Source organism: Arctopsyche grandis, chromosome 8 (genome assembly GCF_051622035.1).
Source record: "Arctopsyche grandis isolate Sample6627 chromosome 8, ASM5162203v2, whole genome shotgun sequence".
NCBI classification, from domain to species: Eukaryota; Metazoa; Arthropoda; class Insecta; order Trichoptera; family Hydropsychidae; genus Arctopsyche; species Arctopsyche grandis.
This window is the reverse complement of record NC_135362.1, coordinates 11,730,627-11,744,819: the sequence shown is the minus strand read 5'-3', so window position 1 is coordinate 11,744,819 and position 14,193 is coordinate 11,730,627. Positions and strand designations below refer to the sequence as shown.

The 14,193-nt window shown below is 33.7% G+C and overlaps 1 protein-coding gene across 1 annotated transcript in view; it reads left to right on the top strand.

Moving 5' to 3' along the window:
* The window catches only part of LOC143915202 (uncharacterized), an 81,542-nt gene that overhangs the window by 35,069 nt on the left and 32,280 nt on the right, over positions 1–14,193 (top strand). Inside the window, exon 2 of the mRNA XM_077435701.1 lies at positions 1,936–2,247. Within this exon, the coding sequence (XP_077291827.1) occupies positions 1,951–2,247 (297 nt within the window). The 5' untranslated portion in view covers positions 1,936–1,950. The remainder of the gene's footprint in view (positions 1–1,935; positions 2,248–14,193) is intronic.

Sequence of the window (14,193 nt, the reverse complement as noted above, 5' to 3'; positions counted from 1 at the left end):
CGATAATGATCATTCCCATATTTGAAGAAATTTATGTAGGATAAACTTGTCGAAAATAATCCTGTGGATTTTTCGCCATAGGAGGCCAAGAACGTGCGGTTCGATTCATTGTGTTTTCACCTTGTCAATTAATTTCTAATAACTACCCATTGAAAAGTCAACGGGAAAAATACTAATAAAAAATAAAAAAAAACCCATAGGAACTTATATATATATATATATATATATATATATATATATATATATATATATATATATATATATATATATATATATATATATATATATATATATATATATATATATATATATATATATATATAACTTATATATATATATATATATATATATATATATATATATATATATATATATATATATATATATACATACAAACATCTTTTGGAGCACATAAGCAGTAAGACGCAGATAAACATAATCGTAAAACTCAACCCCTGGGGCATTTTCAGTGGTATTTTATACTTGTATTGACAAGTTTTGACGTCAAACGTTATCGATGATTTCTACTTGTCGAAATAATACGATCGTATGAATTAGCAATGACATGAAAACGCGCCTATCAGAGCTGGGGTCTATCTAGGCCGCACCCCACTATTCAGTGTGTTTTTACCAAAGATCAGCGTTGGGACGATGCTTTTTGCACAAAACATAGTTCAACATTGGCAATTACTATTTTAAATCATGCTTTTTTGCTCTCTCACATTGTAAGCTAATTTATTAGCTTTTGTTATTTGACAAGCATCCAGCCAACGCTGAAGACTAGTTCTTACCATTATTGTTGTTTGACTTGTTTATTTCGTTGTTGTATAGTTTTAGCATTCCTTTATAATAATTTTCTACCCCGCTTAACAGAGCTTTGCGTATCAGAGATATTTCAGATCGAGAAAGATAAATTTAGCTTTACTTTCAATATTTTCCACACAATATCGTATTTAGAAATAGTCGGGTATCGTTTACAATTTCGTTGAAGTTGAGGTAGTTTAATGAGTAAGGAAAGAATTATAGATTTTTTTTCGTACTGTGGATATATTCATGTGTACATATGTTGTTTGCAAGATAGACACACAGTATTATAATAACGATGCACAACTTTGCAAAGCTTTAGAGTCCATTATTCTTGCAGATTAGTATGCGCTTTGTCGCTTTCAAGTAACATTCAAAGATTTACGTCTTTACACTTTATCTTGAGTCCGTGTAGAATTACAATGTCTACTTTTACAATCTCAGATCTCACAATTTTCTTATTTAAACTTTATAGGAGAGTATGTACATATGAGTTGTTATATTTGAAATTCGCGAAAGTCCAATTTTCAGTTCCGAAAGCACTATTTCTGTTTGACTTAATTCACAAATTGTAATCACTTATTTTCATTCGATATGTCCAGAATCATAGAAAAGCAGAATAATCGTATTACAGGTCACCAGTAATTTTTTAAATATTGTTAAACGCAACAAATTTTATTTAATGTTTTGCGAGATATTTCTCAAAATGAAGAAAAGTGAACTTGTGACATTTTCAATTATAAAGGCTCATACATATATCTATTTATTTAGTTATACAAATGTAGGTCTCCGTTGTTTTTGCGATACCTTTCATTTGGGCTGAGTTTTCTACTTCAGTCCCATCACCTTTTCTCTTCCCATAATAACTAGTAATTTTAGTTTGCCATTCTTTAGTGACATTAAAAATATATCTCAACCATTTATTAGTCGTGTGATCTAGGAGTGTCACTCTTACCATTTTTCTTTCCATGGTGCGTTGAGCGACTTTCATTTTGTTTGCTATCATATGTATTATACAAGCCCAAGACTGTGTCGTATATCATAACTGGTAGCCCTAGATACTTGTATAGTAAAAGCAATATTTATATTTTTCTTACGATATTAATGCTGTTTTTTTTATTTATGTTTCAGGTGAATGGTTACCCGATGGTTGACAACCGATCATCGATGATGATGGGCGTGGGGGATTACGGAAGTACTAGCGGGAGATTCACAGCATCCACTGGCTCCACTACGACGGCCACTTCTGGTAGTAACCCTTCTGGAGGGGGCGCCGGGGCTGGGGTACGTCGTGTGAGACTTGCGCGCCCCCCAGCCGGAGCCTCCGCCCCCTGTGCGCCCCCAACATTCGGCTTCAGCGTGCGTGGAGGACGCGAACACTCGACTGGTTTCTTCGTGTCCCACGTAGAACCAGCATCAGAGGCCTACAATCAAGGACTCAAGGTAAATACAATCAACTTGAAGAAGTCATCTGATTGTTAATTAATTGATGTCATGCATTCTGCATCGTCCTCGTCCTTGTGATTTTTTCAGTGGCTAATGTGTTGTTTTTTTTTTGTAAGGTCGCAATTTGAGCTATCGCAAATTGATGTAATACGTAATCTGTAATGCTTTGTACTGTTACGTCGTTTGTCGTTAGTTTTGATGTCTTTTTAATCATTGAATCGTGAGTAAACGGTCATATTTGATATACGGTAGTCATCCGAAACAATTAATGTGTGATGCAACAATGCTTCGTCAACAAAGCCAATCTTCTTACATCATTTTAAGTACTTGGGAAGTGAATTTAGATATTTTTGGACTTCTCGTTGGTTGAACATTTTAGCTGTTTATTATAATTAAATTTCCCGGGCATGATGATTCAATTATATCATCAATTTTTAAATCCGAAACGTTTTTGCAAATAATATTAAGGTCATTTTGTTAGCAGAGCCTATTTAAATTAAATAAACAACGCCAATAACTACATACATAGTAGTTTCAGCGGAATCATACAAACCTTTCGACCATATCGAGAATCAAATCACGAACCTTCAGATCGTGATTCCAACGCTCCGCCGATTTAGTGAAGCTATGGCTACTTTTATTACATCAAACAGTAGATTTTGAATTAAGATGAAACGTTTGTATGTATAAGCTCAGTAATCACAATATAATTTAGCAACGGAAAAGACGAAGATTCGCTTGTGAGTAATTGTACAATAAAAATGCGGCTTTTTTCGCAATAGACATTGTTTTTTCACCACAACTGAATTTAAATATGGGTCGTGTGTTAGAATTAGTAGTTCAGTTAATCCTGAAATATTATTTGATATTATCATCAAACGGCAGTAATTACAAGCGTTGCAACATAGGATAACAATTAGATCACATAATTCCTCATATTTTTATACATACATATATGCTACAATCGAAGTATATTTTCAGTTGTAATATATTAAATTTCAACTGGCGTTTTACGTCAGTCATATTCGAATACAATTCACTTAAGCGCAAGTACACTTTCAACAATGTGCGTGATTTGTAATATAACAGTTGAGTTTTGACAGCTCTGATGTTGTTACGAATGCTTTAGAATTCAATAATGCGTTAATATTCGCTAGATATTACGCATAATGGTAACATTCTTAGAGTACCGTATTGCGATAACTCTAAGAATGTGTTCAAAACCAAAATGTGACTTTTCAACTCTATTTACTAGTCTCAATATCTAATCTGGTACCAACTTACAGTTGAACTGTATTTTCAGTTGTAATATATTTTGACAGTTGGAATGTAATTTTCCATATAAATCAACTTACGTGGATTAGGCGGAATATATTCCAACTAGTCAAAATATATTACAACTGGAAGATACACTACAACTACATATAACATATGTATATTTATTTATTTATTTATTTAATAGTTTTGGACCATTGTGGCATTACAGGAAGAACCTAATGCGCCACAATGGCCTACATTTGAAAAATATATAAAAACATGATATAAAAACAAGTAAACTGTAAATAAAGGAAAAAAGCAAAAGCAGAAAACATGGTAAAATAAAATTACAAAAAAAGTAACAAAAGGAAAATAATACATCATTCAGAGAGAAAAAAAAAAAATAACAAAAGTGTAAAAATTAAAAATAAAATCCATAAATCCCATTCTTTGTTTACACTGATCAAAATTAAAATAGTATATAAAAATGTACAAAAGAGAAAGAAAAAATAAAATAAAATAAAACAAAATATGAATAAAAAATAAAATCACAGCGAGGCCCAAATGGAAGAGAGTAGATTAAGATTCCACTCATTCATCACATTCAAATTAAGAAAGTAATGATGAGCGCAGGTTACCAGATAAATATGTTAAGATAATATCCGACAATCTACGCTCCCCAAGGTGGAAAATATCACATTCAGGGACAGCAGCAACGATTTCATTGAGAAGTCGAATAGCTCTTGGAATAGGAGCCATTCGAAAAAGAACTGTGCGAGCAGCAGGTACAACCATTAAATGATGATGTCTACCACGCACATAATTATTAGGGACATAAAGTCCCAACTGTTCCAGCAACAACGGGCATGACGTATTACCACGCAATAGCTGGAGAACGAAACGAATTAACGAGAAGTTTCTCCGAAGTTCAAGGGAATTATACCCAAGCATGCCCAAAAGGAAAGGAGTAGGATAGAGATATGGGTAGTACCCATACTCTTTCTTATAAAGAAAACGAAGAAATGCTTTTTGCACTTTTTCTATAATAAGAGAGTAGTTTGCTTCGTGCGGATTCCACACAATTGCATTATACTCTAGCTTACTTCTAACAAGCGAGTTGAAAAGCAAGCGAGAAGACAAGAGGTTGGAGAATAATCTAGCATATCTCAAGACAAATCCAAGTCGACGAAAGGAAACGTCAGCGATTGTCTTGATGTGGTTGTGAAAGGTGAATTGAGGATCAAAAGTGATACCCAAGTCGACCATTGATTCCACGCGCTTCAACAATACGGATCCAATGGAATATCCGTGACAATAGAGCGAATTCGCACGTCCATAACTCATAATAGCACATTTACTAGTATTCAGTTCAAGCCCTAAACTGGAACTGAACTCTAAAACAGCGTTAATATCAGCTTGAAGGAGAGAGGCTTGCCTCTCATCCTTAACAGCAAAGAATAGTTTAACGTCGTCAGCAAACAAGAGACATGAAGCATTGCGTAGTACTTTTGGGAGGTTATTAATGACTATTGTAAATAGTAAAGGGCCTAAGGTGGACCCCTGAGTTACACCAGATCGCGTAAAAAATGAAGGAGATTCATAAATACCATATCTAACAAATTGCTTCCTATCACTAAGATAAGAAGCAAAGAGTTTAAGAAGACGTGGAGAAAAGCCCACTTCAGCTAATCTGATCATAATCTGCTAATCTGATGTATGTATACATATATAACAGGAAACCATATGCCTAGGTAGGTAAACCCCAATTTGCCTTTCTGGCTAATTATAAACATGGATAAACAATTTATAGAACAATTTTACAAAGCATCATAGATACATCTATGGATAAATTTGACATTTTTTTGCGTTTTATAAATCAGCAAATTTTAGATGCTGAAAACTCGACTTATACGAGATATAGGACAAGGCTGACAATATTTTGGAACTAGCAACATTTGGAACTAGCAATATTTTGGAAATTGGCAAACTTTGATAGGAAAACATCGACCTGGAGTTACATAACCAAGCTCTGGCCAGCAGTACCGGGACAGGGATTGAACCCATGACCTCTCAGTTGAAAGCATTAAGCGCTAACCACTGATCAATGCTTCTGGTTATTCTGTATATTCTATGTTAATATAATATAACTAGTGTTTTGCCCGATGACATATCATCGCATGGGTGTTGGTATATTAAGTTATCAAATAAAAAAAATTAAAAGAAATGTGTCGTAGGTTATGTGTTCAATCCGCCCGTGGTCGTTTTTTTCAAATACTTTTCAGATATATTTTATTTAATATTTATATTTAATTGTTTAATATTAAAAAAAAAATGGTAAAAACTACCTACAATATAAAAAAGCAATAGAAAAATTAATTAATTAAATAAATTTTCAATAGATGGCGGTAAATTCTCAAAGATTTAGCCCCGTCTATTTGCCTAGAGGAAACATTGGTATCGAACAGTATATGAAGTTTTTTTCTTTTGTTATTATATTTTGTATACGTTTTGGCAGTGGTTTAGCTGTGACGTACATACATATGTATGTCGAATCGAAACGACTATTATAGTACGGCGAGCGTTATCTCAGACAGACACATAATAGCTATATTATACCTATACGTATATGTACATACATATAAGATTTCCGAAAATATTTATCTAAACCTACAATTTCGGCCGTTTACCATTGTTCGGAAATATCAATGAACTTTTTTCTCAATAAGCGATGAGTTTTTTTCAAAATAGCGAATAATTTGATCGCCATTTAGCAACTCATCTTAACTATTCACCTGTAACGTAATGAGTAACGTTCGTTCCATTTCGCAGTGATTCGATCTTCCGACGCTTTCTTTGTTTAATACCACTCTCAGTGTATGGTAGATCTAAATAATATTTTCACGTGTTGAATATTTGGCATTTGTTGTATCGCCAACTAACCTAGTTATGGTGGTGAGCCGCGAGAACAATGAGCGTTTTGAACCAGATTCGCCCGGGCAGGAAGTCGCCACTTTTCTGTCCAGTTCGGTTCAATAGAATTGCGAAGAATTCCATCGATATCCAGCCGACGATTATGCGAATCTGGTTCCGTTTGTTTTAGTACTTTCACGCCTGCCGTTTTCGACACAATGCCATATTATTGCTATTCGTCGGTTGCATAAGTGCCACTGCGCTGCTACGGTAGCCACACAAATAAAATACAAAACCAATTCAAAGTATGCACATACTCTTCTCGCGACTGAATTTAAATTTAAATGTCTCGTCAAAGTGAAAATTAGTTTTGGAAAATTTTGATCCAGTGTGTGTTTGAAAATAAAAGAGTGACAACTCGATAATATTCAGTCTTAGTCTGTTAATTTCGCTCCACATATTATTTTAATTATCCCACGCGCATTTCACTTATTACGGCTCGTATACTCACGAATCTTGAAACATTTTTCTGCTGTTCAAGACCAGATTTATTGGTATATGAAATAAATTTTTACAACCTTTTGTTGCATAGCGAAAATATTCCAGCCGCACTTTCAGCGCATCAGTTAAATTCACCGATGCTCCACTTTTCAATATTGTGCGCGTTCTTTGATGTGTTTTGTATCAATGAGTAAATTGCGAACTCTTTTTTTTTAAGTCGAATTAGCCAAATATAATACGTCTCGCTTTTGCTTAGTATTATTTTGAGATTTGTCGAAACAATGTCATGGGTTGTATTCTCTTCTGATGGCTTTTATTAAGTCTCCGCTCTATTGCTCCTCTGATTTCGGGATTCAAGTATACATACATACATACATATGTATATATGTATATTTGCATGTCGCTGTGGAATGGATTTGGTCAGCCAGTATGTAGGAGATAGGCCCTTCCTCTTGTTCCTTCAATACTATAAACCACGTTAAATTCTTCCAGACTGCTTTCTTATCGTCGCGTTTTGAGTTCAAGATATTGGAGAATTCATTTCAGATATCATTGTACGTACATATATATGTACATATGAAGATATCTCAAGAGTCGTTCCCCTTATTTGAATATTGGAGAATAATATCGTTTAGAACTTATAATTTAGAAGGGTTATATTTATTTATTTATTTAAAGCTTGGACCATTGTGACATTACAGGAATTTCTCGTGCGCCACAATGGCCAAAATATAACAGAAAAAAAACAAAATAAATTAACTATACAGAAATTAATACATATTAATACATACAATTCATAAACAAGCTAAGAAGAGGTTAGTAAAAACAAAAGTTCAAGCAAATAATAAAGTTCAACCTATATAATAAAGCAAAAACCACAGCGTACCTTAATGTTTGAATTATTCGATTATTGATTTAGAGTTCTAGGCTTTACATAAAAAGATTGACATGATGAATCAACTATGTATATTTAATTAAAATAAAGGATGCACAAATTTTATTAACTATTAAAATTTCTACGAAAAATCATTGAAGCTATTATAGTTTTAGTATGATGTGAAGTATAATATTGTATTATATTATATGATTTATCAAAAATATGTTTTATTATTATTATGTGAGTAAAATTGTTATTATTTCACATAATTGTTCCGAATGACCGCACATAAGTGGGCCTCCTTCCTATTTCCTTGACTTGCATCTAATCAATAAATCTATTGTATTATATATTTTAATGTTGAATTGCACAACAATTAGATTTGAGATTGTTTTTGAATTGAAGAATTCATCCATATGTAGTTTTGTACGTTGGCCGCCTCTCAGAATAATTCAACAGCCTCAAAACGAAAGATCTGCGCAATTAACAATTATAATGAGCCGGGAGAGTTGGGTATCTGGTTTCGTCATGACTCCACCACTGTGACCATCTGTGGATGCAGCAATCAGGGCGAACGCCGTTTACACCAGCGAGCGCCACTCGAGCAGTGGTCCCAAATCCGAAATCCGCGGTAACCCGACTGTGACGAGTGATTGATGACGAAGTCTTTACTAAGTTTGCCAACGTTGATTTTCATCCAGAACGATCCGCGTCGATGTTAACGATTTGCAATTGTTAATGAATTCGCGTCAAGGTTCGACCCAGTTGCGGGTTTGTTTTCTTACCGACCGCTCAAGTCTCTCTATCTCAGAATTTTCTTTGAAAATTCAAGTGTCTAGATATTTCATATGCATGTGAATTTTTGAATTTTAATTCGTTTCGCGAATTAATAACTGCTATTCGTTCAGTATCTTTATTTATTTTTTTATTACAATTTTTTATTTGTTTTTACAGGCTGGCCCAAATTGATACTTACATACAGGTAGGTAGTCAATTTGTGAGAATCTATTTCAGCAATTAAATCAAATAAATTGGCAAACTCTGATAGGAAACGATTTATTTGGGAGTCACAAATATCCAAATCTGATCAGTATCACTGCAAAAGTTCTTCAAATCATACCACGTGTGATTCTTTTCAATTGAGGTCTAACCGGGGTTCGAGCCCGAGACCTCTCAATCACTAGCAACATGTGCTAACCAATAAGCATTACCGTTGGCTAGTGACAATAATCTGGTGATAATTTAACTGAATTTTATCTTAAATACTAATTGGATACCAACCAATCAAGATTTTTAGTCAGAGTTGGTTCAGTATGTTTGAAAATTGTACAATTTGGATCCAATATTCAAAATCCACTTCTTTAGCCCTTTGTCTTATTCGGATGGAAGTTTCAAACTTTCAATAACCTATCTTGCACCCTTTGTTTATCATTATCCGGCTTCCTTTCTTGGCATTTTAAATTCAATGTAATATACATATACTAATTTAAAATGTATGTTGGTTAAAGTTCTACTTTGATTTTGTTCTCATGCGTTATATTATATTTAAGAGAACACGTTTTGAGTTTTACGATGCTTGCTATCATGTTCAGGCCATAATTGTGACGCCAGTTCACTTCAGTTTCGATTTACGTGCCATGCGTTGGCCTCGCCTGATTATTTTCGGAAAATTTGTGAAAATTAACGCGCGTTTAAGCATTCTTTCACTTTAACACTCGGTGCCCTCGTTTAATAAAAAAACGAGTTATCGTTGAAGATCTTGATTTAAAACTATACATGGTAAATATACTTTCTATGGCGTTTACTCATCGTTGGGCGAAAGCTCCTGAAACACGTTTCTAACGCGCGTCGTCTTCTTCGTATTCACTTTTCTTCTTCAGTTCCATTTCAGACGTCGAAGAGTCTATTGCATCACGAGCGCCATTGATCTTTTACAAAAATAGCAGGTATCAATCCATTCATTATGCGGAACCGTGTCGAACTGTATGGATACACTATCATCACATTAGCGCACTTTTCGTTTTCACTTTCTGTTCTGTTACCATTGTTGCCGAAACGGCCGTCATCATCATCAGCGTCGGCTAATATTACCGCCGAATGGTTAATTGCAATTAAAAACAACAATAAAGATGGTTTTGTTGTAAATTTATTTGCGTTACCGCATGGGAAGCCCGCGAGCGTAATCGTTGACTTCAAATAAAGTAAAAGGTAAAATTCATTGTCGCATTGTGTTTTTGTTTTTTAACGCTCTTTTCCGATTGGATCGTATCTGAAGTGCAAATCGTTCGACCGATTTTTTAAGAAGCTATCTATGTATAAAAAGAAAAGGAATGAATTAAAACTGCGAATAATTGATTGAAATTTGATAAGTGTTGAACGCGTTACACTTTTTTTATTATTATAGTTTGACGTTTAGATATCTCATAGATGCGAGATTAAACTGTTGCATCATTTAATAACAGCTGTTATTTAATAATAATGAATAATTCCACGCTGATTATTTTCGATTGTTTCCGTGCATTTTTTTATAAAAAGAAATCGCATCAATAAAAGGAATTGTGTGTGCTCAGTTTAATCCAATATTTAAATCGAAAGCTTAAAGTTCACTTTCAATGAATAATTACAGTAATTTCAATGAATGGTTTTTTTATTCGAACAAAATGTAATAGTCATAAGTGTTGTTGTTTTTTTATAACATTAAAAAATGGGAAAAGTATACAACCACACGTAATAAATTATCGAAGTCGTGAAAGTTCTTCGAATTTAATTGTTCCTCGTGATGACGAACGATACGAGGCACAAATTTCATATACGAAAATTCGATAATAATTCACGTTTAAACATTGTAAATTGCCGACGTTCATCCTCATAATACTTGCCATTTTTCATTTTTAGAACCAGAGGAAAGCTAAGATTTATTGGTGAAATTGACTTCTAAGTTGAACAAAATACTCGAAACGCGTTTTGTACACACGCACGCCTATTAACGACAATTTGATAATATATTATTAAAATTGGAAACGCACACATATATGGAAGTAAATAATGATCGCTGACCTCTCGAAGTGCGAAGCGACAAATCAAAAACAAGAAATCCAATGAATGGATGTACATATGTAGTATGTTGAATCGAATTGAAAACATATGGGCGATTTAATGATATTTTACATTCACCGATGCCGCGTCGATTAAATTAAATTACCGCTTTGAAAAGTTGATTTTTCAATCGTATCAATCATCGAGTTTAACAATGATGGATGTAGCATAGGCCCGGTAATAAATCGACGATGTTTCCAAACATCATTCGTCAAAACTTCGCCGCGAAATATCCCAAGTCAACTTTGATTAGAAAGGACCGCTCGAGCATCTTCATGTGTATGTAGGTATGTACGTTTGGACCGCTTTTTTTTTCTATTATCATCGCGATGTTGAATTAGAAAAAAAAATGGAGAGAGGAGCAGAGGGCGTTGGAGATAGAAAGAAAATGAAAAGTAATGCCGTGGTATGAGAACCGGCGATGACCCGATCGCATTTGTAACCGAGTGACTCTCTCGTCGTCATTTCGAAGGGCGCGTTAGAGTGACGAAGCATCACGAATCGAACTAGAAAACTAGCTGGTTGACTTTCACTGATGATCTTGACTCTTCATCAGTAAGCTGATAGCGAGCCACGCCCAACGGAGACACGTGTTTGCTACAACCATGATGACATAAAATACACAGCTCCATTTATTCATTGCATAGAAGCACAAGTCTAAAGTGAAACAAGGAGCTTTTCTACAATATTTATTTATTTCATTAAGTGCAGTATTTTCTAGTGATTTCTCACCGGCTTCTAAAGAGAACTGTTCAAAAAAATATTCCGATAACTTTTGGATTCCTATCGGAGCTTGTTAATGAGGGGATATTCATGTGGAGCATTTGAACGGTCAATGTAATTGATCGAACGAAATATATGTACATATATTTGAACCACGGCCGTAGCCAAGGGGCGGGCTACGGGGGCGCCAACCCCCCCCCCCCCCTAAATTAAAAAAATGTTATAATCATAAACAGTGGCGGACTGGGACTGAAATCAGTGCATGCCAGGAGTCAAAGGGGGCCCACCCAGGGTTAAAAAAAATTGTCCCCCCCCCCCATATAACAAAATTTTCTTCTTTCCACCACGCTAAAAATCAAGGGAAAAAAATAAATGAAATTTTCAAAAATGGGAATAAACAAATTTAGGTACAAGAAAAATGGCAAAAGCAAAATAGATCCATAAATTTCATTGTATATTTCGTTTTAACCCTTGTCCTGGGTAAATAGAATGCATCATAAAAGAATGCGGCATAAAAGCGGCTTTTTCAGCTTTTTCTTGGGGAGGGGGCAGGCAAAGATTGGTCAAATTGAATTTTTTTTCAAAAAATCTTTTTTATTTCTGAATAAAAATGGAAAATATCCTTTACTTTATTGCATTATAAAATATGAAAAAAATAAGCTTATTTTTGAAAAAGTAATTATAAAAAAATATGTAAGAAGAGAAAAAAGCACCGCAGGCGAAAATTTTTTTCCACAAATCTTCACATGGTCAACATTAATCGACCATCAAACAGAGTCATCAAAAAACTATCAATAAACTTAATTTCTACCAACTGTCTTTTCACTTTATCTATGTACATACATATGTACGTAATAACAATAGAAGTTTTGTTTTGTTTTTCTTCAAAGCACATAGCAGCGATTATTTTATTAGTTACCCAAAAGTAACATACATAAGAAATAAACGTAGCATTCATAGATCCTTAGCATCTCATTAATCATTAAATTCAAAATAATGTATAATACTTTCAATTAATGTCAATCGAAAATCGGGATTTTTGGGAGGGGGCCCTTATCCTATATTTCTATTTACATGGATGTGTCTAGATTAGGAATAGATTTTATATTCGGAAACTGTTTAAAATTGTGTATTTAAATCTTACTATATCATCGAAGTATAATCAAATGTTATTTTGAAAATATTAAGTAAATTTAAATCGCTGGTTGATGATGAATCGTCGTATCAAAATTGTTTTAAGCAATTCTGTTTATATTATTCACGAAAATTTGTTTATTCCCATTTTTATTTCAGTAGTTAGTTGTTACATAGGTATTGGTATATACATAATATTGACGTTGGAAATGGGCCCGGCAAAAGGGCACACGCAAATGTTGAAAATTACATTTCGAGCCTAATAAAAACATAGATAAAGTAAAAAGTTAACCGATCCTTGGGCTGTTAAACCAGGTATTAGTTGTTTGTGTATATCGTAAGAAATTTATTTTGTTGAAATACCCAAACTTTAGGTCCCAAAGTTGCAATATCCTATAAATAGTTAAAAAGTTATTTAATTTTACTGAGGGCCCATATTTTCTAACAGATAGTGGGGCCCACATGCCATCGGGCATGTTCGCTTGTATGGCCAGTCCGCCACTGATCATAAAGATATATGTATCACACAATCGTAAATGAATTCTTTGTGCCTTGCTTTTATTACACATATTTTATTTAATAATCAAGAAAATCATACTAAAGCTCTGCATACGTCATTTTTTTTTTCGAAAAATCAGCAAAACAAAAATTATTTTGATAGCTTGGTCCGAAAAAAACATAAAAATAATTTAAATCGATTATTATCTTAATTGATATTCCAGTCGTATAAATCCTCTGGATAAATATAGTTGGTAATATGAACATTTTGAAAGGATAAATTTCGTAATTTAACTGTTATAAAAGTGAAATGAGATAAAATTTGTCTAATTCTGAAATACGTTGTCTGTTCGGTTTTATTGTTTAATACTCGAAAAAAAAGCGGGAATGAATTGGTACAGTTCACAACTGAACAATGTTTTTTGCGTAATTTGATTCAAAAGTAATAAATCGCTCGATTGTCCAGTGTATTTTGCACTCAATTAATATAAAACGCTTTCAATCAAATTTAAAAAAGATTTTTTAAATAATTACCTATAAATTTGAAAATTGAAGAATTCTGGATTTACTGATATTTTATGGATCGAGACCTGCGGAGGTTGTATTCTGTATGTTAAATATGTACCATTGAGCATTAAATTAATTGCTTAAATTAAAAAAAGTACGCAATTGAAAATGAAATTGTATCGGAACCTAGAATACTAAATCAATGCCGTTGCACGGTCGGAGCGGCCTAGTTAATGATTTTGGGCTGTCCCATAGAAAACCTCAACTCTGGATATTAGCGCGTGTATCAGATTGTCGGTAGACCCCTTCCAATCAAAAATCAAATTATGAACTAACTTGTAAACGATCAAAACCACTGTGTATGTATAGCGTTAAGTCGACGATTAGATCTGCAAATGACTCTTTCCGTTCGCACTGCAATAATGAACTTATAACGTGAA